The 26,770-nt window shown below is 45.1% G+C and overlaps 2 protein-coding genes across 3 annotated transcripts; one reads left to right on the top strand and one right to left on the bottom strand.

Moving 5' to 3' along the window:
* Positions 1 to 629: 629 nt before the first annotated feature.
* Positions 630 to 7,988, bottom strand: LOC102718728 (RNA pseudouridine synthase 4, mitochondrial-like). Its single transcript, XM_006651489.3, has 12 exons — positions 7,674 to 7,988; positions 6,798 to 6,927; positions 5,743 to 6,123; positions 5,279 to 5,323; positions 4,520 to 4,660; positions 4,390 to 4,437; positions 4,234 to 4,311; positions 3,770 to 3,883; positions 3,556 to 3,648; positions 2,322 to 2,433; positions 1,540 to 1,586; positions 630 to 1,431 (listed from the first exon to the last, which is right to left on the bottom strand). The coding sequence occupies exons 3-12, from the start codon at positions 6,052 to 6,054 to the stop codon at positions 1,072 to 1,074; spliced, it is 1,350 nt and encodes a 449-aa protein (XP_006651552.3). The 5' UTR covers positions 6,055 to 6,123; positions 6,798 to 6,927; positions 7,674 to 7,988; the 3' UTR covers positions 630 to 1,071.
* Positions 7,985 to 17,191, top strand: LOC121053783 (nucleophosmin-like). 2 transcript variants are annotated; one of them, XM_040521557.1, is made up of 2 exons: positions 7,985 to 8,900; positions 16,850 to 17,191. In XM_040521557.1, the coding sequence occupies exons 1-2, from the start codon at positions 8,058 to 8,060 to the stop codon at positions 16,907 to 16,909; spliced, it is 903 nt and encodes a 300-aa protein (XP_040377491.1). In that variant the 5' UTR covers positions 7,985 to 8,057; the 3' UTR covers positions 16,910 to 17,191. The 2 variants fall into 2 exon arrangements, with proteins under 2 accessions (XP_040377491.1, XP_040377490.1); XM_040521556.1 differs by lacking the exon at positions 16,850 to 17,191 and adding an exon at positions 14,558 to 16,843.
* Positions 17,192 to 26,770: the final 9,579 nt, after the last annotated feature.

The following is a 26,770-nucleotide window of genomic DNA, read 5'->3' as shown; positions in this document are numbered from 1 at the left end:
ACAAGTTTATCTAGGTATGACCCAAATCTTGGTTGATTTATTGGTGCATATTAGTTAGCCAATGCGTGTCATGGCCGACGAGTGTCCCTTTTTATTGCACCGTTTTGGTTATGCAATTCCTATACTGTTTATATTTGAACAATTGCTAAATAGTAGTAGCTTTAGTGATATGGCTGTGCATATTATGACAACCTGTCAAATATGCAAACAATGCTAATTTTTTTGACAATTTGAATAACCTTGGTTTACTGCTATGTTGTTTAAGTTGTACTATTATTGGCTACACCAAAGAGTGATTATGGGATACAAGATCATTTCACAATTTATACTTCTCTAATGCAAACTTGGAAATCTGTATGCATACTTGTATGCTACTCCCTCCGTTTTATAATACAAGATGTTTGACTTTTTTGGTTACAATGTTTGACCATTTGTCTTATTCAAAAAATTATAAAAATATTATTATTTTGCTTGTGACTTACTTTATTATCAAAAGAACTTTAGGCATGATTTGTTATTTTTTATATTTGTACTAATTTTTTGAATAAGACGAATGGTCAAACATTGCAACCAAAAAAGTCAAACATTTTACGTTATGAAATAGATGTATGTAGTAATTGTTTAGCCTTTTCCACATGTATGAACAAGTTGATAATATGTAGAGCTTAGTCCCACCACCCCTACCATCTGGTGAGTGTACGCTCAGGCAAAATATGAGCCAAACACTGCCTGACGCTCGAGTCCACTTATGCATGTTCTCAGGACTTTAACCAAACACATCCTTGCATTTGAGCCATGCCAGGTTAGGTAACTTTTGTAAGAAACCTCAGGCCAACCCCTGGCATGAAAAATACTCGGACACATCGCACATGGTAGCAACCAAACATGCTGTAAATCTCAAGCCTAGTGTTCAAAATCATGATTGCAATGTGAATTGTTCATTGACTAAAAGCATGAAGAATAGTAAAGCAAGACCTCTATTTGACTCTTGCTTAGGAGAGGCGTTAGCATGTATCACAAACAAAAGCGCCTATAGCCTTGTAAAGAAGAGGCAGACGGCATGAAATATCTTCACGTTTCCACAGACTTCAAAATCTCCCAACTCAACCGCATATGCAACGGCAGGGGAGCAACAAAGTTAAGCTTCTCAAGATCTGAGAAATCGGGATCAACATCAGACTGCAATCTATGGACAGCCACTGAGATATCAGGAAGAACCATTTGTTTGCAATGTAGATGAAGCTGAGGTTGCTCCTCAGCGATGCTTCCACCACCCACAACAAGCCCAAAGGGAAGCTTCCTCTTCCTGAGCAATTCCTCATTAATTGTTCTTGGCAGGGGAAGAGGAATCCAGTTCTGATGCGCTTGCCGTCCGTACTTGTAATCCCCAACAATTGGTGTTCCAAGAACCTCTGCGCAGTGAACTCGGAGCTGGGTGGGTTCAAGTAGAAAGGGGATCAATATTTCCAATGGCTAGTGTGATTGTGATATCATGCACTCAGTCAAACTAAAGTCATATTGTTCAGAGACAGAAGTTACCTGATGCTTTCTTCCAGTACGAGGAAATAGTTCTAGCCAAGTGTAGCCTACAATTATTAGCAACTTTCAATAATAAATAGAAACACAGAGTCTTACAAATATCCTAGAGCGTAAAACTAGAAGGTGTCCACATCATATTAGCATGTACAATTTTTAGTTGAAGCACTCCTATAGTCTTACCGTGTCATTTAGATTATTGTACATCGATAATTTATTTATCAAATAAATAAAAAATAACAAAAACAATAAATTCATTTACTATTACCTGCAGATCCACTTCGGTTGCTAAACCTAAGCTAAAAATGAATACCATCATTTAGAAAAGATATTTAAAAGAACACATTAACAATACAAGCTGAAATATAGTACATTATATTGCACCTTATTTTCTTGTCTGGTTCTCTACTAAATATAATATTGTTGCTATTTGGTAATTGCCGATACCTTTTCTTCCAGTAAAATGATGCTACTGTCTTTTTTTAAGAACCACCACACATGATACTAGAAAATAGGCCATGCATGTAGTCCTAACTCCTAAGTCTAATTTATATAACTACATACAATGGTCTCATGAACATTAATATCTGAAAGTGTTTGTCTATTTCCCCCATATTTTAACAAGACAAGAATGACCCCTCAATATTACTGGTTTGAATTGTGTTAATCATAGTATATTATCTGTTCAGAAGCACTGCTAATCTTGAAATAAAAGCCCATCGGTTATTTGATTTTGCTAAAGGAAAGAACTATTGGCATTTGACAGGACATTAACTCTTGCTTACCATGAGGGCAATATTCAATCACTCGGTACTCTGTCAAAGCATCCTGAACAGAAGCAGCATTTGAACTGGCCCTAACAGTCAGACGTTCAGACTTGCCGTCTTGTAATAGAACCTAAGAAAAAGCAGAGCAGCCCAATGAAGTAGTACTGAAGGAAACATTAGATGGAGAAACTATATCAGAATGAAATTAACTGTTGTAATATGGGAAAACGTATTGGATGAAGAGATTACTGAAAAATAAAAATAACAGAATGTTTTCATAAAAATAGAACAAAATCGTATCCGATCATTTTTCACTGGCCATGTTGCACCAATACGTGGTGATATGGGGAAGTGGGACATATTTTTCCTCAGAAATATGGATGTGCTGATATGGCAAGTATATATGTATTTCAAAGTAAGAAAGATTCGAGATATTAGGAGAAAATTATATAATAAGATTAGATGGAAAACATTATGTCAAGAGTAAAGTGTTGTGTTGATTTCTTTTTGTTAGAGACTTCACTATGCTTGTAAATGAGTGATCATGGGAGTAATAACAATATAAGATGATGTAAAGAGTAAAGTGCTGTGTTGATTTCTTTTTGTTAGAGACTTAACTATAACTATGTTTGTAAATGAGTGATCATGGGATCTGATATCAGAGTATCGACATATACGACATGCATCTGATATAGATGATCACACAGTCATATTGCCATTTGCTAAATATCACTGTATCAGGCTATAATTGTTCACTGGGAATCCAGAACTATCAGCCAGTGATTTTGCAGTGGCTACAGAACAAGTCTGCAAGGAAAAGCTGTCTTATAAATTAGTGGAAACTGCCCAGATTCAACAAGGGCTGACCCAGGTTTTGATGATTTTTCATACTTAGAAATTCAACTCCCCAAGAATGTGCACAATCACATTGAAATATGCAATCAGGAATTTCTGTCAATATCCATCTAGATATAGACAAGCAAGCAATTCTGTTTAAGCCATCACTTAAAAGAGCTAACTAGCTTGACCAGTTTCTGGTGGTATCAATTAGCTTATTGCTTATACAAATATACAATAACGGTTCAGCTTAACACATTTGCACTATTAAGTTCCAGATGGTGTAAACTGGTTTATGGCATTGTATCTCAAGAGAATTTTTTGTTGCATCTCTTGCACATGAAGTCTGTACCTTTCTTAACTATAAAGATTGGTGATAAATAGTAAAGGAATTATAATGCATACTCTAACAAACCTTTGCAAGCGGAGCTGATAGCAAACCCTTGGGATGTCTAGGTGTTCCAATCACAAGAGCAAGATATTTTCTCTGCAGCACATGTTGAGTACCCTTGACATGCAACAAATGATTATGTTAAAAGTATGTACATAATACACTTGCAGGTCCTCAGGTTACAATAATGTGCAAGTAACGAACATATAATATAAACAGACTGTTAAACTGAACTTACATCAGCTAAAGCATCAGCAGTTTTCTCACGAAATGTAGCATGCAACATTGTAGTGCTACGTAGATTTCTACCCAGAACAAGGACACCACTACAGTCTCTATCAAGCCTATGAACCTGATGAAGCAAATCAACACAAACAGTTTTGTAATCCAGCCAATATAGCAAGAGTCAGATACATGTAATCTTGCTAAGGCACCAAGAGTGAAATGAGTGCTTGAAACAGAGAATATGCTACTTCTAAAGAGTCAGCTACATGAATCTTAGTTTACATGAAAAAATCAGGAGCTATCGCTGCAGCAAAGTGTACTTGCCTTGTAAAAGGGGCAGGAAATTGAAAGTTTATCAAAATACTTGCAGTTTTATGAAATTACTCCTTTTCAAAGGAATGCGATATAGGAGGTTTGCAAGACTGTTGCCATATTTAAAATGTGTACTAAAAATAACCAAGTGAATACTGAACTCACCAGACGAGGTGCTTCAGAAGAATTTTCTTCAAAAATGGAGGCCAATACATCTATACTGTTTTTAATGCCAATACCGCCCTTCAGAACAGAGAGGAAAAGGTTCAAAAAATAGGCACTGGAAATTTAGTAGAATACATATGTACCAAGTTACCCTACCTGTACTGGCATTCCAGGCGGTTTGTTGATCACGATGATGGCTTCATCCTGAAAGTGTTAAAACACCAACGGGGATCGTTTACCATCCAAATCAACCATGTAATTTTTGAGAAGTCTAATAAACTAACACCTTGTAAATTTCAAGGCTACGCAGAAAATCAATCTCGTTCCTGTTATCAAATTTCTTAGTCTTCTCAGCAATCGAAGATTCTTTGGGATGAACCGGCAGAAAGATGATATCGCCAGGCATTAATTGATCTTTTGCTGAAACCTTAAAAGAAAATAAGTCACATGCTGCAAGAAAAGACATGGTAATGCGAAAAATGCCATGCTCTATAATCTCATAACTTCATCAGACATAGTAGGAACTGTAAAACCATGCTCTATATATTAACAAGCAACTAGTTTGGTGTTATGATTTTGTTTTGCAGTTGAGTAAGCCCATCAAACAAATGCATATGCCCAAGATGCTATGGAAAAGAATAAGGCCTTGAGGCATCCAACAGTGTGATACCGTTACATGAAGAAATACTGGAGGGCCAACATTGTAGGAACCTAGGAATGATGAGCTAAGAGAGGGAAAAGTGAAGTTTTGTGCACTTGCCCAAATTTATGAGACCAAACCATACAGCAAAGAGGATTTAGTTAGAACGTGGTTGCAATAATGGTACAAATATAAAACAAAGAAGGTATAATAAATTGAGGTTTTACACTGAAAACATCCAGGCAGCATCACCAATCTATGTTATTAACTGACTATCTGGTTATGCCATAGATAAGTTTAAAATATGGTCTCTCACATGACAAGTTAGCATCTAAAGGATAAGAGGATAAGGATTGAGTCTGCCAGGCACTTCATATTCACTTATCATGTTCATTGTTTCATTACCCTTCTCAACCGATGTTGCTCAGCAGTGACAAAATTCTTCTTAACCTGCAATGGTCCACATGCAACATTGATCAGTTTCTATTTTGTGCTTACAAAGATGTTTTAACTTCTTAGAACTGAAGAGAATAGCATACAGTATTTGGTAAGAGCCCCAAACAAAAGGAAAAGAGAGAGAGAGAGAGTTAGATTTTCAAAATACTAACTTGTGGTATGTAAAAGTAACAAAAGCCTTAACATAGTTTAGACTAAATTCCCTACCACCTAGATGTGTTTAACAGAAAGGATCAAGCCAAAAACAAAGATGGTAATGGCTGCCTGTTGCTATATATCATTGGCAATTCAGGGGGAATTTGAGCCTAGCAGGTGGTCCTTTCGTGCAAAAAAAAAAAACTATGGTTCACATGAATGGTCATGCAATGAAATAGTAATTAGGTTGAGCATTTGTTCGAACGAGTGGTGCGCACTTTGCGGAGACGGAACAACTTGTGCACCAGCGAGGTCGGCAGGTCGGGGCAGCACCGGCGGACCCAGCTGATCGCGGTGGCACCGGCGCCCGCTACACCTTCTCCACCCGTGCCTCGCGACGAGATGGCTCTCGCAGCCGCAGTGGTGGCATCGAGCGGCGTGAAGGGCGGGAGCTGCACCCATGGGCTGTCCCCATCGCCGTTCCTGCAATCTAGAGCACCTTGCCTCGTTGCGGTGGCAAGCCTGGGCGCCACACCAGTAAGCGCCGCCCGCCTCCGGAGGCAGAGGAGCGCCGCCATCACCATGGCCATGCGATGCGACGGAAGAGAAGCCGTTGGATATTCGTAAAACTAGTTACATGCCCGTGCGTTACAATGGAACTATATTTGACAACAAAAAACTAATTAGCTCAAAGCACAAAATTTATTTTCAGCATACCACAAAAAGAATAAGATTTATAAATAATTATGCACATAAAATTCTATCTTGATCATTGACTGAATTATATCTATACTGTCCAAAAATCAGAGTGAACTTAATTTTTACTCAGAACTGTAACTTAGCACAATGGTGCATATGGATCTTTCTCTCTCTCCCTCCCCTCTAGCTACTTGATCAAATACACATAGAACTTGGTAGTGGAGCGAACTTTTAAGATTTAACCCAAAATAGTCAGCCTAGGAGGCCATAAGTACAGTAATTTTGTTGGCTTGGGAACTGAAAGATATTATTATATTGATCACAGTGTAACCCAGCTACTAAAAACACAAATGCCCCAGATAGCTAGTTAGAAAACGTATACTATCCTAAGCAATTGCATAAATAGTCCATAATCTTATATGTGTTTGTCTTGATGCAAATCCTGATAGGATGAGTCACAATATTCAGCACGACAAAGCATGTAGCATTATATGATGATTCGATGAATACTTAAGGATAACACAAACAAAGATGGCATGAAAAATTATTACTGCAGAACAATTAGAGTGTCGTGTGAATGATGATGCTTGCAAAGAGAAAAAAGACAGTAACCTAATGGAGGATTAGACCAAACCTTAGTTTTTGAACATATGTATTACTTCTTGTAAATAGACCATCACAGTCATAACAGATGATATATTCTACATGTGTCTCGCTTCTGAACCTTCAGGCAGCCAGCAGAAACTTCCCTTTTTCCATTAGGGCTGCCAAAAGAAATAAGGAAACTGAGATACGATATTTTGCACTCCGATACTTACAAGCAACAAATATGTCAAAAAAAAAACCTCGATGCAGTACATACATAGCTAGTGGTATGCATCAGGATTTTACAGGCAGTGCAAAGCATGATCTCATGTTCGTAATAATGTGTAAATCCGAAATTGGAAAATTTGGTACTTATCCATTTTCTGTTTGTTAAATTCATATGGCCTACTTATTATTTACAGTATTGTGAGCAAAATGAAATATATAGGGGATCCAATCGATAGGGAAGTGATCTTCTTATATTAGAAGAACAATAGAAGCAAAATAAGCTTACCCAATGCTTCTATTAATGAAATAACAGAAGCAATATTCTGAAATTCAACAGGGTAGGACAACATGAATAAAAAAATTGCAATGTAGAAACTCAACCAGCAGCTAGCACATTGTTGAAACACATGATAAAAGATAAATGATTGTTAAATGTAATTGGTGTCTTCTTCTTCCTAGATCCTCGGTCTATTTTTGCTTCCTTGTTTGCTACGGAGAACAACACTAACGAGATCAAAAGAAGTTAGAAGCATATATAATCGACATTCAAGATCAAAATCAGTGAAACTAACCTGGACATTTTCAACCTAAAAATCAATCAAGCTAACCCTAACTAACTATTCGTTGCACTGGAGTATAAGCGGAGAGCAGATGATACAATCCTGTGACAGTTGAGGAGTAGAGGAGGAAAGATTACCTGGTTGGCGACGGGAACTGGGCGGCGGCGGTGGAGAAGCGACAGACAGCAGCAGCGGAGGCTGCAGCGGGGACTGGGCGGCGGCGGTGGCGGACGGAGCCGCGCAGAAGCGAAGGCGAAGGCGCCGACGGGGACTGGGCGGCAGAGGGCGGCGGCAGACGGCGTCGGCGGCGGAAGCGGTGGCGCGGAGAAGCGGCGGCAGAGGCGGCGTACCCGTCTGCGTGCGTGCGGCGCCTTTTTTTTTTTTTTTTTTTTTTTTTTTTTTTTCTTTTTTTAGATGTGCGATGAGGTGGGGTGTGGGAAGCAGCATAAAAGCCAACCCTACCTGCGTCGCTTCCTCTCCCCCGTTCCCGTTCCCGTTCCCCGTTCCCATTCCCATTCCCCATGGCCCCCATCCTCCGCCGCTCCTCGCGGCGTCTTGCCGCCGAAGACGACGACGGCGGCGGCGATGAGGTGGAGCAGCAACCCACCATGAAGCATCTTCCACTCGCGCGTCAAGGAGAACAGAGCTCCGACGACATCGAGTCCTCCCCGGATCTTGTGGGAAGGCCCGCCAAGACACCACCGCCTCGGCAGGATCAGGATGGGAGGGAGGTCTCCGGTTCCGGTGGCGCCGACAAGCCGCCGGAGCCAGCTCTGCAGGCCAAGAAGCCATCCGATGCTGCCCAGCGTAAGGACGAAGAGTCTGATGCCGACGAAGAGTCTGATTCCGATGATGCCGACGAAGAGTCTGATTCCGATGATGATTCCGATGAAGACGAAGTGCCAGTGGAGCCAGTGCCGCAGACCAGGAACATACCGCCATCCGATGGTGCCGAGCATAAGGATGAGGAGGCTGATTCCGGTGAAAACGGGGAACCTCCTCTGGCCGGCGACCCTAATGGTAAGAGGAAGGCGCCGCCACCTCAAGTCAGTGAATCTCCTCCGCAGAAGAGGATGGTGCTGCAGGCCAGCCATGAGCATAACAGTGTAACCACAGACACAGAGAAGCAATTCATGGACAAGTGTGCATCCTACTTTTACCTTGGGAAGGAGGTTTCGGATCTCAATGAAGAGTACCCCGGCTTATTTAAGCAGCCTTTCTTGGAGCTCGGAGATGATCAGGCCAGTGCATTGGACGTTCGCGTCAAGAAAGTTAGTTTGGCTGAACTCCGATTGTCTTTGCAGAGGCGGAACCTGGAGCAGAAGGTGATAAAGTCAGTGTTAAAGTTGCTCAAGTGGTCACAGGTTGATTGGCTAACCTTTCACAGCTCTAATTCACCTTGCATTTCTTCTGTCGGCCTTTACTATATAAAATTAATCACTGTTAATTGCATATTCCATTCTTACGTTGACTTGTGGTTCTAATCTGTGAGTCGATTGTTTGATTGTGATATCCTTCTAGGGCATAACTTTCCTGGTAAGGTTTTAGGACATTGCTTAAGAGTAGTGTCATGGCCATTGGCTGACAGGTCAAGGCCCAATGACAGCCTAGTGCAGGTAAGGGAACAATATCCCTTCCCTAGCAACCGCCTGGCTATCCTCTTGCCGGTTTACCCCGTCATGGCCTTGGGTCATGACAAGTAGCCATGTGTCACGCCCAGAAATTTACACCAAATTTCTAAATAATAGCATGTATTAAATCTCGGTCCAGGCATCAGCCCGAGTACACACTATAACAAATCAATACACAGCGAATAAAAACAATTATCTATCGAAATGCAGCGGAAAAGAAAACAAACTAAACCATCTAATCTTCAGCTTCAGCTGGCGATGACGGCTCCACCCCACAGGCATTCTCGACGACGGACTGAACTTAACTTCAACCATGGGAACAACCATCTTTTGGCTTCTGACTCAAGCTCTGGCACTTGCTCTGGTGGGGGAAAAATTAAGCAAGGCTGAGTACAAGCCACCGTACTCAACAAGTAACACCCAAGAGAGGAGAATAATGAATGCAATTGGATAACAAGGAACAGGCTAAGGTTAAATTGCACAAAGCTGCAGTAATTTAGCAAAACAGTAAATAAAATAGACTGAAATAAAAGTAAAGTAAATATTTAAAAATAAACATCCGCTGTTCAACGTTACACCACGTTGCAATAGGCCCAAACCACTGTCCAGCGTTACACCACACTGCAACAGGGTCAACCCTCTATCCAACGTTAAACCACGTTGCGACAGACCCAAACCACTGCGAACGTTACACCACGTTGCGCAGGGTCAAACCAGTTCCAAGATTAATAAAATTATTAAAGGGGTTCAACTAATCCCAGTGAATCTGTCGGTTCGCCCAATAACCGCGGGCACGGCTATTCGAATAGTTTTACTCTGCAGAGGGGTACAACTTTACCCACAAGACATGGCTCCCAAGCATGTTACCATGCCCCAACGTATCACCACGATACCTCAGTACGGAAACCATGATAAGACCTTTCACCTAACCCTCCCTAGACAATCGCACCGTACTTTAGGTTTCACCCCCTCCTTTACACCAAGTCGGGCAGTCCCCTCTTGTGCCTTGGTGAATCCGGAAGCAGCAGAGGCTTTCGTTACACTACGATTGCCCGTCCATACTCCATCACGCTCACCCTTGCCTTCGTACGTCGAATAGGGACAAGCTAGATTACGAGTCTCACCGTTGCCCATTCTGGCTTGTGGTTAGTACGTGTAAGACTTTCAGGGTTTTCCGAGAACCGGTCCTTAATTGCCATGGGTGCGACTCTCAAAACCATGCACCCACAGCCCACCATAAGCAATATTTTAGTTGTATTAATCCACATCGGGAAATTAATGATGATCACAACCATTAAAGATCTATCAAAGTCTAATCAACAATTAAATAAGTGATAACAGGTGAGCTAGTTGGGCTAAGCATGACTAAGCATTACCTAAGCCTATTTCTAGTCAAATTAACCCTGGGATGACAATAATAATGAGTGGCAATCAACGGATATAAAGATAATTGCCCAATAGATAAATACAATAAATAGATTTGCATAAAACAATGCATGTTTGAATGTAAAGCGAGGAATTTTATAAACATAGGTTCAATATGATCAAAGAAGGGTGCCACTTGCCTTGCTAAGACCCACGAGGAACTTCTGCGACAACTTCGGGAACGAACGGCGCTGCGACGGGGTCAAAACCTACGACAAACAAGGCAAAACAAGCAAAAATAGACTATAAAACTACTGAAACAGAGAAAAAAACTATTTTTAATGGATTCTTGGTGTTTTTCTGGATTTAATGAAGCTTGAATGGACCTAAACGGAGACCAGATGAATTAGCTATGAATTTTAGAAGATTAACTATGTTTTTAAACTAAACAGAAAACCTTAATGAATTTAATTGCGCAATAATTGGAGACGATGATGTCAACACAGAGGAGAGAGGATGTCGGCTGACAGCTGGGACCCACATGGCGGTGTGAGAGAGAGGGAGACGGGAGGCTGACATGTGGGCCCAGGGAGGAGGAGAGAGAGAAGGGAGGGGGTGGCTGACCAAAGGGGCCCACTTGGCGGTGAGGGGAAAACAGAGGGGGAAAGAGGGAGCTCTGCTTCGGCCAAACAGGGGGCAGCCGAGCGACGGGTGGTGGCGGACGGCGATGGCGAACGCCCGGCGATGGCCGGCGACGAGCGGCGGCACCGGAGATCGGGGCTAAGCGCACATGCGAGCGCGGCGGCGCGAGAGCAGCGGCCGGGGTGAGGTGGCGCGTGGGGAGCGAGTCGGGGAGAAGAGAGGGGGAGCGAGGAGGGAGGCAGCGGTCGACGGTGGGGTGACCACGTAGAAGAGCGGCGGCGATGCGGAGCGGCGTCGGCGGCGCGAGGGAGAGGAGAGGACGGGGAAGAGAAAGGGACGGCGGCGACGACACCCGGGAAGCGCGGGGATGGCGTGCGGCGCACGGAGGGCGGCGACCGACGGGCGGTGCAGAGGGGAGGACATCGGCTGACGGCGCGGGGCGGAGACGGCGATGACTCGGTGAACACGGGCGCACCCTAGCAACGGCGGGGTCGCGTCAGCGATGGTGAGGGGAGGGAGACGGCCAGAGCGCGCGAGGGCACGGCGGCAGCACCGACTCGGCGTCCACGGGCGGAGAGGAAAAGAGAGGGAGAGGGAGGACGGCGACGTCTTACCGGCGGCGGGGACAGCGGCGGCAAGTCGGCGTGGAGGAGGCGGAGGCGGCGACGGGGTTGCGCGGCTCGGAGCGGCGACGAGCGGCGAGATCGGGTGGCGGTGTCAAGCACCGGCCTGTGGCCACACGAGGCGAGGAAGGGGAGAGCCGACGAGAGGGCATTGCCCGATGGCGGCGGCGACGGCACACGGCGAGCGCTGGCATGCTCGTGCGCGAGCAGCGGCAGCAGAGCAAAGAAGAGGCGGCGACGGTGCCACGGCGACGACGGCGACCGACGGTGCCACGGCGACGACGGCGACCGACGACGTGGGGAAGGGGCGTCGCGAAGCGACCGAGAGGGAGGGGAGTGGTGCGGCGGCGAGGACGACCATCAACGCAGATGCGCCCAGGCGCGGCCGGCAGCGGCTCGGGGCGGCGTCGCGGAGGGTGGCAACAAGTCGGCGTCGACGAGGCAGAGGGGGTGACACGGGTGGGCGGCGGCACACGGCAACCGACGGTGAGATCGATCGGTGGCGAGGCGACGGTGGTGTGGCGGCGCTTGCGGAAAAAAGCGGCGGCGGCGCGCAAGGAGATGGGGTTTATAGTTGCGCGGCACTGGCTAGGGCGGGGATGGTTAACGCGGCGGCGCGTGGATCGCGGCCGGTGGTTAGAGACCGCGTCGCGCACGCGGGCGCGGCGGAGTTGGAGTCAGCGGCGGCTTCGGCGCGGGAAAGGGGACGGCGCCAGGAGAAGCGGGGAGGTGGTTACGCCGGATGACGGATTCGGCGGTGGCCGGTGCGGGAAAAACGGCGTCGGTCGTTACACCGGCGCGAGCGGCGGGGTTGCAGGAGGTGGCGCGCATTGCGCGGGCGAGCGGGCAGAGCGGACAGAGCGGAGGGCGCGACCGACGGCGCGACCGGGCAAAGCGGAGCACGGTTGCGCGCGGGAGGAGGTGGCGTGGCGGGGGCGCGGCTAGGTGGTCGGGGTGGCGGCGTGGTGGCGACGGCCGGCGGCCGGTACGACGGCGGAGTTGTGGTCGGCGATCGTCGATAGACGGCGGAGGCGGCGCGACCGGCTGAGAGGCACGCGCGGCGGCCGATGCGGAGGCGGTCGGTGGCCAGCTCGGGGAAACGACGACGATGGCGTGGCTAGGACGGGCGTGCAACGGCGGCGGCAACACCTCGTCGGGGGCGGCAAGGCGAAGGTGGTGGTGGCAAGGCCGATGGCGAGGGCGCTGGCGCGGCGCGACACGGGGAGCAGGACGGCGACGCGGCTTGTCGGCCGGGCGACAGGCTCGACCAGCGCAGTGGCGCGAGGCACGGTGGGGCGGAGTGCGGCCGGAGGAAGGCGACGGGGCGTGGGAGCGAGGGCACGGCGCGGCTAGCGGAGCGCGACGCGGTGGTGACAGCCACGGCGAGGCGGCACAGCGAGACGGATGCGGGGAGGACACGAAGGGCGGCGGCCGAGCGGCACACGACCATGGCGGCAGCGAGATCGACGCGCGGCGCGGCTAGCGCGTGCATGAGCAGACGGACAGAGGAGGGAGACGCCTCCGACAGGTGAGCCCCACTTGTCGGCGGCCGGGAGGGGGCGGTGAACCGGACTTCGGGGCGCCAGTGGGCTACGGCCTCTGGGCCGGCCCAGCGGGAGGGAAGGGAGGAGAGGAGGGAGATGGGCCGAGGGAGGTGATGGGGACTTCGAGCGCTAGTTGGGCCGCGACTCGGGAAATCACGAACAGCACGTGTACTCACAAAACAGAACTAAAACGTGCACGAATATAGATTCGCACGACGAATTAGATCCGAAACGCGAAACCGTGCACTGTTAGCGAAACAACGACGGAAATTAACGACCCGTTAAATTGAGATTTAATGACTCGCTAAACTAGAAACTAAACGGCTTTAACGTAAAACCATTCTACGTGTACGAAATTAAAGTCCGCACTGTGGATCAATCTCACGTTAGCTAATAGATTGGAAAACCTAAGCAATTACACGGTAGATCAAAAATAAATTGACTCGCATGAGTAAAACGTATGCGAACCTGAGATTTGGTGGAGAGATCGACGGTGGATTGCTGCTGTTCCTCGTTGTTCGACTAGGAAACTTAAATAATTAAACGGTAGATGAATTTAGATTGATTCGCAAGAATAAAATAGATGCAAACCTGAGATTCGGGGGAAGGAAAACCAGCGGACGGCTGCGCTGCTGCTCGCTGCTGGACAGGAGGTGGCAGGAGGGGCACGAGAGAGGGAGACGGGGAAAAGAGGCAAGGGTGTGGGGGGTATTTATAGGGTGAAGCTAGAGATAAATCTTGTTACTCATCTGCTATTAACAAGGAATAGATAAGGTTTTAAAGGGATGAGAAATAGAATTCTAATTGATAGGAATTAGTTTTACGTGAGAGAGGAGGTGGAGGCGTGCACGGTGTGGAGAGGAGGAGGAGATCGTACAGGGAGAGAGGAGGAGGAGATCGGCCAGGGAGGAAAAAAGGAAAAGAGAAAAAGAAAAGGGAAAAAGGAAAAAAGGGTGAAGGGAAAAAGAAAAGAAAAAGGAAGGAGGAAAAAAAAAGAAATTGCCTCCAATTTTGCTGATTTTTGTTATGTTTATTAGAGCAAATTTTATTGACTGCAATTCAAATTTAAATCCTGTTAATAATTTAAAATGCTTTCGGGACATTTTAGAACATCCAAAAAGCTTCCAATTAGTTAAATTAATTTATATACTGCTTTTCTCCTGAACTTTAATTAACAAATTATTTTTAATGCATTATTTAATTATTTCTTGGCTAGGGTAAAACTCAGGGCGTGACACCATGTCCATTTGTTGCAAAGGAGATACAGAATACACTTGAAAAGCCAAGTTTATACTTTAGTGTTTCAAGATGGCACCGAGCAGAGGGAAACAAGTCTAATGGCCTATGAAATGTGGCATATAGGTCACTATGTTTCCTGGAGATTGTTGTTTTTGATGGATCATACGGTAGAATTTAATGAAAGATATTGCACATGTATACAGGCTATGATCATACTCCTTTCATTTCAGTTGTCATTTTTTTCTAACCAAAATACTTGTCATTCTCACATTCCAAACCATTTCTAGAGGTGATCTTCCCTTCGTGCCATTCAAATGCACCCACATTATTACTACTTGACAGATTACTAACTGATTGTAATGTAATTAATGAGGCAAACAATTTTCCACACCTTCTTGGTTTGTGTGAGATTTGCTAGGATGACAAGTACATTGAAACAAAGGGACTAATTAGTTTGTTCTTGTTTTGTTGTATTACCATGATGATTGTTTCTGTCACAGTCAATACCTGAAGTATCAGTTTAGGGGGAAAAGATATGCTTCTAGGAGGGTATAGGTTTATGATTGAATTAATGAACTTTAGGTTTGTGGCATAGGTAAACTGTCAACATGTTGTGTCAACTCATTTAAAGTACAATACTTTTTTGTGGAAATGCTAACATACCATGCCTATTATATTAACATTTTCTAAAGTGAATTGCCTAACCTCAGTCTACCTAGTGATAGCTAGTATTTGTTTGAGTTCTTGTAAGCCTGTTCATTTCATTATCCTTATTTGTTCTCTATCTGTGAGGCAAGATAGTTTTTAATTTTGAATTTTGAGCTTTACTGTTGGTTTTAGCTGCTTAACATTTGGTGGTTGAAAGCATTCTATTGCTTTCTATGCATCACCATGATATCAATTGTCTGCCTGTTCATGTAATTTTATACTCTTCTCTTTACATATGACACTCTCTTTCTGATCCTTGTTAATTTTATGCGTGCAAACCTGAACTGATGAAGATGCAAGATCCCTTTGGAAATGTAGTTGTGGGTAGTTACTGATTGGTACATAAGAAGGCCTTGAGGAACTTCATTGTGTAGTATAATGGATTTAATAATTGCAAACTTTCTGGACAACTTGAACCTACTGGTTATTAAAAGATATTGAATGTTTTGATCCCATTTCCCATAGTTCCCGTGTGTAAGTAAAGGAATTATGTTATTTCAACATATGGGTGCTTATTTGTTTGGAAGGTTTTTCTGTCCAAACAGTGTAAACCGAGTCTATTGCTGCCAACACTTAGGTTGGGGAGCATGTGGGCTGGCTTGTGGTGGACCTGTCCTGCGGTCCTGCCATAATTCTCCCTGTCTTTGTGTCTGGGAGATCAACCAACATCAAGCATGTTGTTTTTATAGAACAAAAATAACAGATATTGCTCATGTATACTGGATATGCTTATAACTGATCTATTCTTGTTTAGTTATAGGAGAGCATTAAATTTTGGGGGGGAAATAGATCCTTCTATGAGAGCATACATTTATGTTTTGAGTTTGTTGCATAGGTGAGCAGACCTCATGATGTATCAATTGAATTTAAAATGAATTAATTTTTTTTGGAAGTGCCAAGGCTCATGATATTAGATTTAGCGCCGTGATTGCATAATTCTGTTTATCTGGTGCTGGCTAGTATTTGTTTGGATTTTATTTTTTGTCTATTAATTCTGTTATCCTTATTTGTTCTCAGGATGTTTGTGATGACCTGTTTTCTCTCACAGCACAGGTTTATTTTGGAATTTTTTTTATCTTTCATATTATTTTTGCCTGGTAACATATGGTAGTTAAAAGCATTCCGTTGCTTTCTATGCAAAACCATGATATCAATTGTCCGCTTATAATTCATATGGTTTTAGATTCCTTTCTGTACACATGAGGATACAACATTTACTTTTTATCCTGGTTAATTTTGTGTGTGCAAACTACTGAGCTGATGGAAATGCAAGGCTCCTTTTGATTGGTGCATAAGGCCCCCAGAAAGTATGTTGTGTAGTATAAACAATTGCAAACTTTCTGGACAATTTGGAACCACAGATTCTGTTTTTAATGCCTTGATGCACTTATTCCATATTTCCTTTCTGTTATTTCTTTAGAAGTTTTCTCTATTGCTGCAAACACTGAGTTGGCCTTTTTTGGTTTTGCAGTTGCCAACTCTATTTCGGCTGTGTGCACTGGTGTTTCTTAGGGCAATATAGCCAAGCAATTATCTGACTTTATTTGTGTTTTTTTTTCAGAACGGACAAAGCTTCAGTGGAGTGGAGGTCGACTTTGCTTTTGGTTCTGCCCATATATAGATATATATATGTGTGTGTACTGGTCGTTCAACCCTAGTTGGTATCGTCCCATTTTGGTCCAAGATGGACAGTAACGCAGATGATTTGGGTCCACTAAGACTTAGGCATCTACCCCATATCTAGTTAGTAGCTTCTATATTCTGCTGGAACTACCAGTAGGTAGGTATTACTCTGGATGCGGATGCTAAACTTAAGTGGAGCTTCATTCAGAAATGCAAACGTTATTACTGGTCGTTATGCAAGCGATATGGGAGTGAAAATAGTACTCCCTCCATTTCAACATATATGATGCATTTTCTTTCGTTTAAGACAAGTTTGACTATAGATTACTCAATCAATATCACTTATATAACACAAGCATAGTCATAAGTATTTTTGGATACAAACCTAACATGTAATAAAAGCTACGTCCTAATCTTTGTCCTAACAAACTCAAATGCGCTATATTATGAAATAGAGTGATGAGTTATGGATTTCCCTACTACTTGCAAGGCTGTTATGGAGACTAATTGATTGCCGTCACACCTTGTGCTGGTGTTTGCTTCATTGCCTCACTGCATCGTATCACATTTTGTCATGCCACAGTTTTTGTATGACATACTTTCTTATTCTTAGGGCCCTTGTATCATACTTACAAAATCAGAGCTTACCTTACCCTATTTGTGATCAACTATTTCTTAGCATACTTTTGCCATGTGTCACAACTTATCTAAGCCTAAGCATCAACCAAACGGTATTCCCCAGGTGGTTCACCATGCTGTCAGCTGAAGCAATCGAGTATGGGCAGGAACACAGGTGTTCCAGTAGTGTAATGATACCTGGACAAATGATATGGTGGCGTCATGGATACAAGTTTAGTACACGGATGCCGAACAAAGCGGGTTTCTGATCTACTCAATAAACACAGATGTTTTGCCGATTGATGCTATAGAAATACTTGATATGGTCCTTATTACAAGATGTTTGATCCTCCCTATATTCAATTAGAGATCAATGAATATATTCAATATGTGTCCATATTTGTTGGTAACCATATAAATCAATCAATCTATATATAATTATTAAATCTTAACCCATCAAAAAAATATTAAATCTTATAATATGAAATATATATGAAATGGAGATAATACCGGAAATTACAAGATCTAAGAAGAAGGGCAGATTTACAGTGGAGAGTGCATATAAGTTGGCCCTGGAAGAGTAGTGCCTGGAAGAGCAATTTAGACGGCAAGACAAGCAAAATGGAAAATTTGGGATCTGGTATAGCCGAGCCAGCTACTGTAAAATTCCCGCCAGCTACTGTAAAAAGGGAATTTTTTTTCTTAGCGGTTGGCACTTGGCACCATAGAGTCTACCGACTTGTCACACCCTGAGTTTTACCCTAGCCAAAAAGTGATTAAACAATGCACTAAAAATAATTTGTTTAATTAAGCGTAGGAGAGTGTAATTTAATTAATTAAATGAAAGCTTCTCGGAATATTCTAAAATATCCCAAAAGCGTTTAAAATAATTAACATGATTTAAATTTAAATTTCAGTAAATAAAATTTGCTTAAATAAACTTAATAAAAATCGGCAAAATCTTTTTCCTTTTTCCCTTCCCCTCTTTTCCCCCTTTTTCTTTTCTCTTTTTCCTTCCTCTTTCTCTCTTTTTTTCCTCTTCCTTTCTCTTTCTCTCTCTTTTCTCTTTTCCTAGCCGGATGGGCCGGCAGCCCATCTCTCCTCCGGCCCATCTCCTCTCCCCGCCCGCCTACCATCTCCCCTCCCCCTTTTCGGCTCCCGGCCGGTCGAAGGCCAAGGCCCAAAAGCCTCCCCTCCTCGTCGGCGCAAAACTCCGGCTTCCCTCCCTTCACACTCCCCGGGACACCGACAGGTACCGCCCATCTATCAGGCCCGTCTCCCTACTCAGGCTGCACCTACTCGCTGTGCGCCGCGTCACGCCGTTAGCTGCGTCCCGCCGCGCGCTCACTGCCTTCGCCCCCGCGCTCATTGCCTCACCTTCGTGTGCACCTCCTCGCGCTGTCGCCGAGCCACGCTCGTGCCATGCGCCTTGCCTGTGTCCCGCGCACAACGCACCTCTTCATGTTGCCGGCGCTTTGCCCGCGCCGGCCCAACGGTCGCGCTGCCTTTTTCGGCCGCTGCTCCCGTGTTCCCTAACGGTCAGACCAGTCTCCCTCCCCCGGCCGTGCCCGCTCGCCTTGCGCCGCGTCGCGGCATCGGCCACGCCCCACCGCTTGCGCCGCGCGCTCGCCGCCTCGCCTTTGTCCGCCCCTCGCACCATCGCCGAGCCACGATCATGCCGCGAGCCTCACCCACGCCCTGCGCCGACCGCACCCCTCCGTGTCGCGGTCACGCACGCACCGCGTCCGCGCCACTGCTTCGCCCGCGCTGGCCCAACGGTCGCGTCGCCTTTACCGGCCGCCGCTCCCGCGATCCCTAACGGTCACTCCGCCCTACGCATGCCTCGCCATGTCGCCTCCCCTATAAAATGCCCCCGGTCCGCCACCGCCCTCCTTAGCCTCCCTCGCACTTGCCTCTCTCCGCCGCTCCATGTCGCTGTTCGCCGCCGGGATTCGCTGCCGGACGCTGATCTCCGCCGAGCGCCGCTCCTCTCCGCTCTCCCCATCCTCGTTGTTACCGCTCCGCCGCCGGTGAGCCCCTATCTCCCCTTCCTCCTTCCATGCATGCGTGCCACGCCGTCACACCGTCGGCAGCGCGTCGCCTTGCCGCACCGTGCCTGTTGACGTCGAAAGGTGACCCGATGACGTGTCACGCATGAAGGCCTGGGAGTCTCTTCTTGGATTGCTCCAGTGTAGAACCAGAATCCTTAGAATGTGCGGGCGTGCCAATGAGTTTGATCGTGCAACTGACAAGATGAAGAATAAAACAAGACGATCGGCTATCGAGCCAATAGGTAACAAAAAATCTAGCCAATCAGATGATGTAGCAGTGTTTTTTAGCTGATAAGCTGAACAATCGGCTGTGGAAAGCTTGGATCAGCTGAGAATCCGATACGAATATACTTGAATAATAATTAATTAAACAATGAATACATTGCTATGTTCGCCTAAAACCAACTAGCATACAATCCTCATAAGTCGATGCAACATAAATAACTACTTATCTAAATAAATAAAGTTAATTGGTGTAAAAATAATACAGTAATGCAATCGGCTACTCTGTTGATATAAATATAACAAGCATGCATAGTGGCGAATATAATTGGATGTAAACGACTCACAATTGACCAAGATCTATAAAGTATATTTAGCCTAACTCACTAGGAGTAATCTTAGAAGATCGGACCAAACCAAGACAGTTCAAGATTACTTCTTGCAATTTCAGCATAGATATTAAGTAGATCTAGATCGATATCAACCCGATGAGCCAATGACTGATAACTTATCGGCTGGTACTTCGATAAAACAATGAGCAAGATACGTCGAACTGATATAAACTATTTGATAAACGCAATTTAATAGATCGGACTGAACCGAGATAGTATCAAATTAAATATTTCAAATAGCAAATATCAAACCAACGTAGATCACCCAAAGTGGTCGACCACATCAACCTTAGGCTAAAACTGATACGATAACTAGCAACCGTATAACCAAATCAGAAGATCAGAACAAACAGAGACAATTCTAATCTAGCCGATACGATTACTTTGGCTGGCGCAACGTAGGAGCTGGCGGAACGTAGGATTTACCCCTCTACCGGAGATCGAGACGATGCAGCCCCGCGTTAGGTGCCAGGTTCCACTGGTGATGAAACCTTGGTAAAAAGGGTGGTGATGCATCGAGAGTAATTAATCTATATTATGAAGAAATAAACGATTTACAATGACCCGTGCATACATATTTATACCTATGGGTGGATAGTAGTCCATGTTGGATATGACACATGATTCCTAATAGATAAAAGAAAATAACAACTCCTATTTGGACTCTAATTCTAATCCCTATTAGATACGACACTGTTTCCTAATAGATAAAAAAATAATAGATAAAGAAAAAAAATCCTAAACTAACTCTTATTAATAGATAAATTAAGCCGTCACGTCTTCACGATTTTCTGTTGGATTCAAACTCTTCTGGATAAAATTTCCAATAAGGAATTTTAACAAATTTTGGTGTTAACAGTGCGCCGCCGAGGTCGCCGCCTCCGCCTCCGCTCCCCTCCCCTTCCTCTCCTCACCGTTGGCCACTGCTCACCACCGCCCACCGCCGTCCGGCTCAGCCGAGGCTGTCGCCTCTCCCTCCATCGGTCCTCTCCCCTCCCTCACGCCGCCCACCGTCGCGTCACCGCTCTTGCCCTGCCCTTGCCGCCTCGCTCTCCCCTCTTCATCGCCATCGCCACCTCTCCTGGCGCCATCGTCATTGCCACCGCATCGGGCCCCGGCTGCAAGAAGCCATCGCACGCTTGCTGTTGACGTCAAAATGTGAACGTTGACGTGTCACACACGAAGGCCTGGGAGTCAATCTTAGATAGCTCCAGTGCAGAACCTAAATTCTTAGAACGATGCACGGGCGTGCCAGTCAGTTTGATCCTACAACTGACAAGATAAACAGTAAAACATGCCGATCTACTATCGAGCCGATAGGTAACAAAATATCCAGCCAATCCAATATTGATGCTGCAATGGTTAGCCGATAGGATGAACGATTGGCTGTAAAAATCATGAATCGGCTAGAAACACCAATAGAAATAGACTTGAAATAAATATTAGACCAATGTAGTCCGTCAAGTTACTTATTAATCTCAGTTGATTGGATGAACCCCTATAACTAGATCGAACTAGACATACAGAGATTGGACTTAACCAAGATAGTATGCCGGCAAGGAAGTATTTGTGAAATTGTCCTTCTAGATCGGCCCAACCTCTGATAGAATCTAGAGGTAACGATGAAAACCATGTAAATGCCGATCCAGAAAGTGACAGCAGGAACAACCTAACCTTCAGAGCGTCATGAGCCGAGGCCTCTCCACACTGTGCTAGGAATCGACTAACATGTTCAATTGTGGACACATTGTGTTGCCCTGAAAATAAGGAGAACTCCGGAACGCTATATCGGCGCGGCAATGGAACCCTATCGAACCACTCAGGATATGGTCGCCGATACAGATCTATTTGTCTTTTTGGTCTGATTCCAAATTGTTCCCTCATGACCTCAACAACTTTATCGCCCAATTCATCTTCCGTTGCATCGTATTCATCATGCCAATATTGATGAGGTTCTTCTGGTCGATATTGCCCCCCCGAGTCGAATTCCTTGAGCAGTGTATTCATCAATTGTTGTCTTGATCAAGTCTTGTAATGTGTTCATCACAACTCCAGATTGATCAAATAAAGCACGATGAACTGATTTATTAACCACATCTTAGAGTGTTTCATCCATCAGCTTTGGGAATTGAATCTTCTGGATTGGCCCTTCTGGTGTCATGACGAAAGATTGAAGGCAACGCTTCTCAAAATCTGCCACATGTTGTGCCACCAGTTGCCTATGTTTCTCTATCAAATCTTCCATTGTGACCAAGTTGTTGACATTGACTTCTTTGGAAGACATCTTCGACTTCTGCTCAGACGATCGCTTGTGAGTAAAAAATAGCACGTTGTCCCATTAGGTGTGCCAAAAATGTGTTGACGTCTAAATGTGAACGTTGACGTGTCACACACGAAGGCCTGTGAGTCAATCTTAGATAGCTCCAGTTAAATTCTTAGAATGATGTGCAGGCGTGCCTGTCAGTTTGATCCTACAACTGACAAGATAAACAGTAAAACAAGCCGATCGGCTATCGAGCTGATAGGTAATAAAATATCCAGCCAATCCAATATTGATGCTGCAACAGTTAGCCGATAGGATGAACGATCGGCTGTAAAAATCATGAATCGGCTAGAAACACCAATAGAAATAGACTTGAAATAAATATTAGAACAACGTAATCCGTCAAGTTACTTATTAATCTCAGTCAATCCGATGAACCTCTATAACTAGATCGAACTAGACGTACAGAGATTGGACTTAACTAAGACACTATGCAATCGAGCACGATATGATTATAGGAAACATGAAGATCGATAAGGCTAATAAACAAATCGATGAATTACTTGGAATAGACAATGAATCATATGCTACGATCGGCTAAAACCAGTTTACATGTAATTCTCATAAGCCGATGCAACATAAATAACTGTCAATCTAACTAAATCAAGCCGATTGGTATAAAAATAACACAGTAAAGCAATCAGCTACTCTATTGACGTAAATATGATGAGCATGTAGATCAGCAAAGGTCATCGGATATAGACGGCGGACAAACAACAAAGATCTATAAAATACCTAACCCAGATTGCTAAGAATAATCGTAGAAGATCGGACCCAACCGAGACAAGACAGTTCAAGATTACGCATAGAAATGTCAGGATAGATACTAAACAAATCTAGATTGCTATCAAGTCAATGAGGCGATGACTGGTAACTTATCGGCTGGTACTCTGATAAAACAATAAGTAAAATACATCAATCTGATATAAACCATCTGACAAACGCGATCTACTAGATCGGACCTAACCGAGACAGTACTAGATTGAATATGTCAAATAGCGAATATTAAACCAACATAGATCGTCCAAAAATGTCGACCAGATCAACTTAAAACACGAAAGTGATCTAAGTTGAAATTGATACGATAACTAGCAATTGTGCCACTAGATTAGAAGATCAGACCGAACCGAGACAGTTCTAATATAGCCAAACGATTACCATGGCCCGGTGGAACGATGGACTTACCCCTTCATTGGAGATCGAAGCAATGCAGCCCCATGTCAAGTGCCAAGTTCCGCCGGAGTTGAAACCTCGGTGAAGAGGGTGGCTATACGCCGAAAGAAGTTGATCTAATTGATTGGTCGATTCAAAACAATGACCCCGGACATACATATTTATACCCTCGGGTTGAGGCTAGGCCATGTTGGATATGACATACAACTCCTAATAGATAAAAAGAAATAACAAACTAGTCCTATGCGGACTCTATCTCTAACTCCTACTAGATAAAACACACACAAGTCTCGATCAGACTGTAATCTCTTAGAGATAAAATAAAATCCTAACTAACTCTAATTAACAGATAAATTTACGCTGTCAAACCTTGGTCTTCACGATTCCCTATTGGATTCGAACTCTTCCGGATAAAATTTATATCGACGATTGCACCTTACCCCGCATGTCAGCCCTCCCCCTCTCTATGACGGGTGGACCCCACTCGTCATACTCTCTCTTGCCCGTACTGTGGCCTCGCCCGCCAGCCTTCCCGCTCTCTCTTCCCATAGGCCCCGCTGTCAGCCGCCAGGCCTTACTGCCTCATGGGCCCCATATGTTAGCCGGTCACCCCCTCTCCTCTCGGCTATCACTCCAGCCTGTGGGCCCTGATTTTAGCCTCTGGGCCTACTGACTAGTGGGCCCAGCCTGTCAGCGTCCTTTCTCTCCTCGCTGATGTCATCCCCTCAAGCTCGTGTTCTTCTACCAGTGTTCTGGGATGCAGCTTGGCGCCGAGGGCTTTGCGGTTGGGTTCTTGTACACTCTCGTCGGGCTCATGATCGCTATGGTGACACACTTGCTGGTGAGGGCGGAGAACCTGCAGATCCAGCGCTTTACGATGCTGGCAGTCATGGCAATTGGGTGGTGGGCAGTGAAGAAGGTGATTCTTTTGGATAACTGGAAGACTGGGTATAGCATTCATACATTCTGGCCCAGCAGCTGGAGGTAAATTCAGGTTCAGCAGGAGATGATAAGGATGTTTTCTTCCTTCGGTTCTGAGGTATGGAATTTTACCCTCATCTACCGTCTGTATCTTGGATGAAATTGTTGTAATTTGAATATTGGGCATGACTGGTGTTTTTTTAGCAACTCCTTGTCATGTTTGGTGTAGATTTTGGTAATTCAGAAATTGTTTCTCAGTCAAATATTACTCTGCCCCAATTCATGAGCGACATAATTAAGAGTCCTGACATGAATTGAACAACAGAATCAAAGATCATTAAATACTTTTGGCAGACCTTGCTAGCCTCGTCATCGTATATATAGGCATGCATCCTTAAACTTCGTACGTTCATTTAGGTCCCATTCGTTTCTCATGGGCAATTATGGATTTTCATGGGCACACTTTTCAAAATCCTAAAGGTGTATTTCAGGCAAAAAATCTCTATAAAATTTCCTGTTCTGGTTTGTCTAATGTAAGATTTGTACTTCATAATAGTTGATTCAGTAGTTTATACCCTCGAATAGCTATCACAAATCAAATAATCCTTCAATCCCACCTGTAACACATCACATTTTGGTCTTATTTGTGGATAATGTTCGAGGAAAGGCTAGTTACCAGCATATATTTTAGAATAATATGCTCCAACAGTTTTGCAGCCATTTTTTTTTGTCTGTTTTGATTAACAGAGACTTACACTAGGGCTGAAGCTAAATAATATTATATTTCCTTTCAGTTATTCTTTTCTCCTTTGCATGTTTTCTATATTTTACATTATTGTTCCCTTCTCTACATTCCTTCTCTTTCGATGCTTAATTACTTACGTATATAGTATTACTAAATACTTTGCCTCCAGTTTGCACTTCAAATTAAATAAAATGTTGATAATTAAGGACATTTACGGAAACTATTAATAATTTCTGTCATGTGGGGGCGCACGTACAGGCGCTGCCGTGACGAACGCCGCGCCACAGAACGCGCTGCGTGCGCACAGGAGGAGCTAGGAATAGAAAGAGGGATTAGTTTCCATTGTTGTTCCTTAAGTCAGGATTAGAAAGAGGGATTAGTTTTTATCATTGTTGGATTAGTTTCTATTATTGTTCCTTAAGTCTAGGAGTGATTGATGGGCCGTTGGCCTTATATCCCTGTAGCTGCACCGTGAGAGGAGGAAGCAAGATCATTATTCCCTAATCCCTTTCTCTCTCAACAAGCCGACGGCCGAGGGGCGAAACCTTGCCGGCGAAGACGGGCCATGGCTACGAACCCCGTAGTCAGGGGCTAGCTACCCTAGGACTGAACGCCCTTGACAACCTGGCATCAGCATCCAGGCGCTCCTCGTCATCCTCCGCCCAGCAGACGCCCATCTCTGCCTCCGCACCGCCGCCTAGCCCACCACCCTCGCCACCTTCATCCGCTGCCTCGATCACCTCCACCATGGCTGAACCCACCACTGCTGACCTAGCCAAGCTGATCACCACCTTAACCACCACTGTCGCCTCTCTGCAGTCGACCGTGGCCGAGCTCCAGAAGGACAAGTCCACGTCTTCATCCAGCGTGCCCGGGGATTCCAGAAGTTGGATTTTCCACGTTACGATGGGAAATCCGATCCGCTGATCTTCATAAATTGTTGCGAGTCGGACTTCCACCAACAACGGATCATGGAGGAGGTGTGGATGGCCTCCTACAACCTGGAAGAGGGCGCGCAGATGTGGTACATCCAAGTCCAGACGGACGAAGTATGCCATCATGGCGCCGATTTAAGGAGCTGCTGAACCTGCGCTATGGTCCGCCGCTGCGCTCTGCACCGCTGGCCGAATGCCGACGCATTGGCACGGTCGCCGAGTACCAAGACCGGTTCCAGGCGCTCCTTCCTCGCGCTGGGCCACTCGACGAGGCGCAGCGGGTCCAATTGTTCACCGGAGGTCTTCAGCCACCGCTCAGCATTGACGCCCGGGTCCAGAACCCCCAGACCCTGGTGGCCGCCATGAGTTTGGACCGTCGGTTCGAGCTGCGGGAACAGTATGCCGCCCCGGCCGCCAGAGCTCCGGGTTGCCCTCTGCTACCGGCCCCAGCCGCCCGGCTGGCCTTGCCCGCACCAGCG

This window comes from Oryza brachyantha, chromosome 3, assembly GCF_000231095.2.
Source record: "Oryza brachyantha chromosome 3, ObraRS2, whole genome shotgun sequence".
Classification (NCBI taxonomy): Eukaryota; Viridiplantae; Streptophyta; class Magnoliopsida; order Poales; family Poaceae; genus Oryza; species Oryza brachyantha.
This window is presented reverse-complemented; position numbering and strand designations above follow the sequence as displayed.

What these genes read in the sequence shown, in the direction of transcription:
- LOC121053783 (XM_040521556.1), top strand. Translation starts at nt 8,058, where the DNA reads ATGGCCCCCATCCTCCGCCGCTCCTCGCGGCGTCTTGCCGCCGAAGAC. An exon ending in AGTTGCTCAAGTGGTCACAG is followed by an intron (nt 8,901 to 14,557) that starts GTTGATTGGCTA and finishes TTTCTTGGCTAG; the next exon opens with GGTAAAACTCAGGGCGTGAC.
- LOC102718728 (XM_006651489.3), bottom strand. Translation starts at nt 6,054, where the DNA reads ATGGCCATGGTGATGGCGGCGCTCCTCTGCCTCCGGAGGCGGGCGGCG. An exon ending in GATTGAATATTGCCCTCATG is followed by an intron (nt 1,587 to 2,321) that starts GTAAGCAAGAGT and finishes TAATAATTGTAG; the next exon opens with GCTACACTTGGCTAGAACTA. An exon ending in GTACTGGAAGAAAGCATCAG is followed by an intron (nt 1,432 to 1,539) that starts GTAACTTCTGTC and finishes GAACCCACCCAG; the next exon opens with CTCCGAGTTCACTGCGCAGA.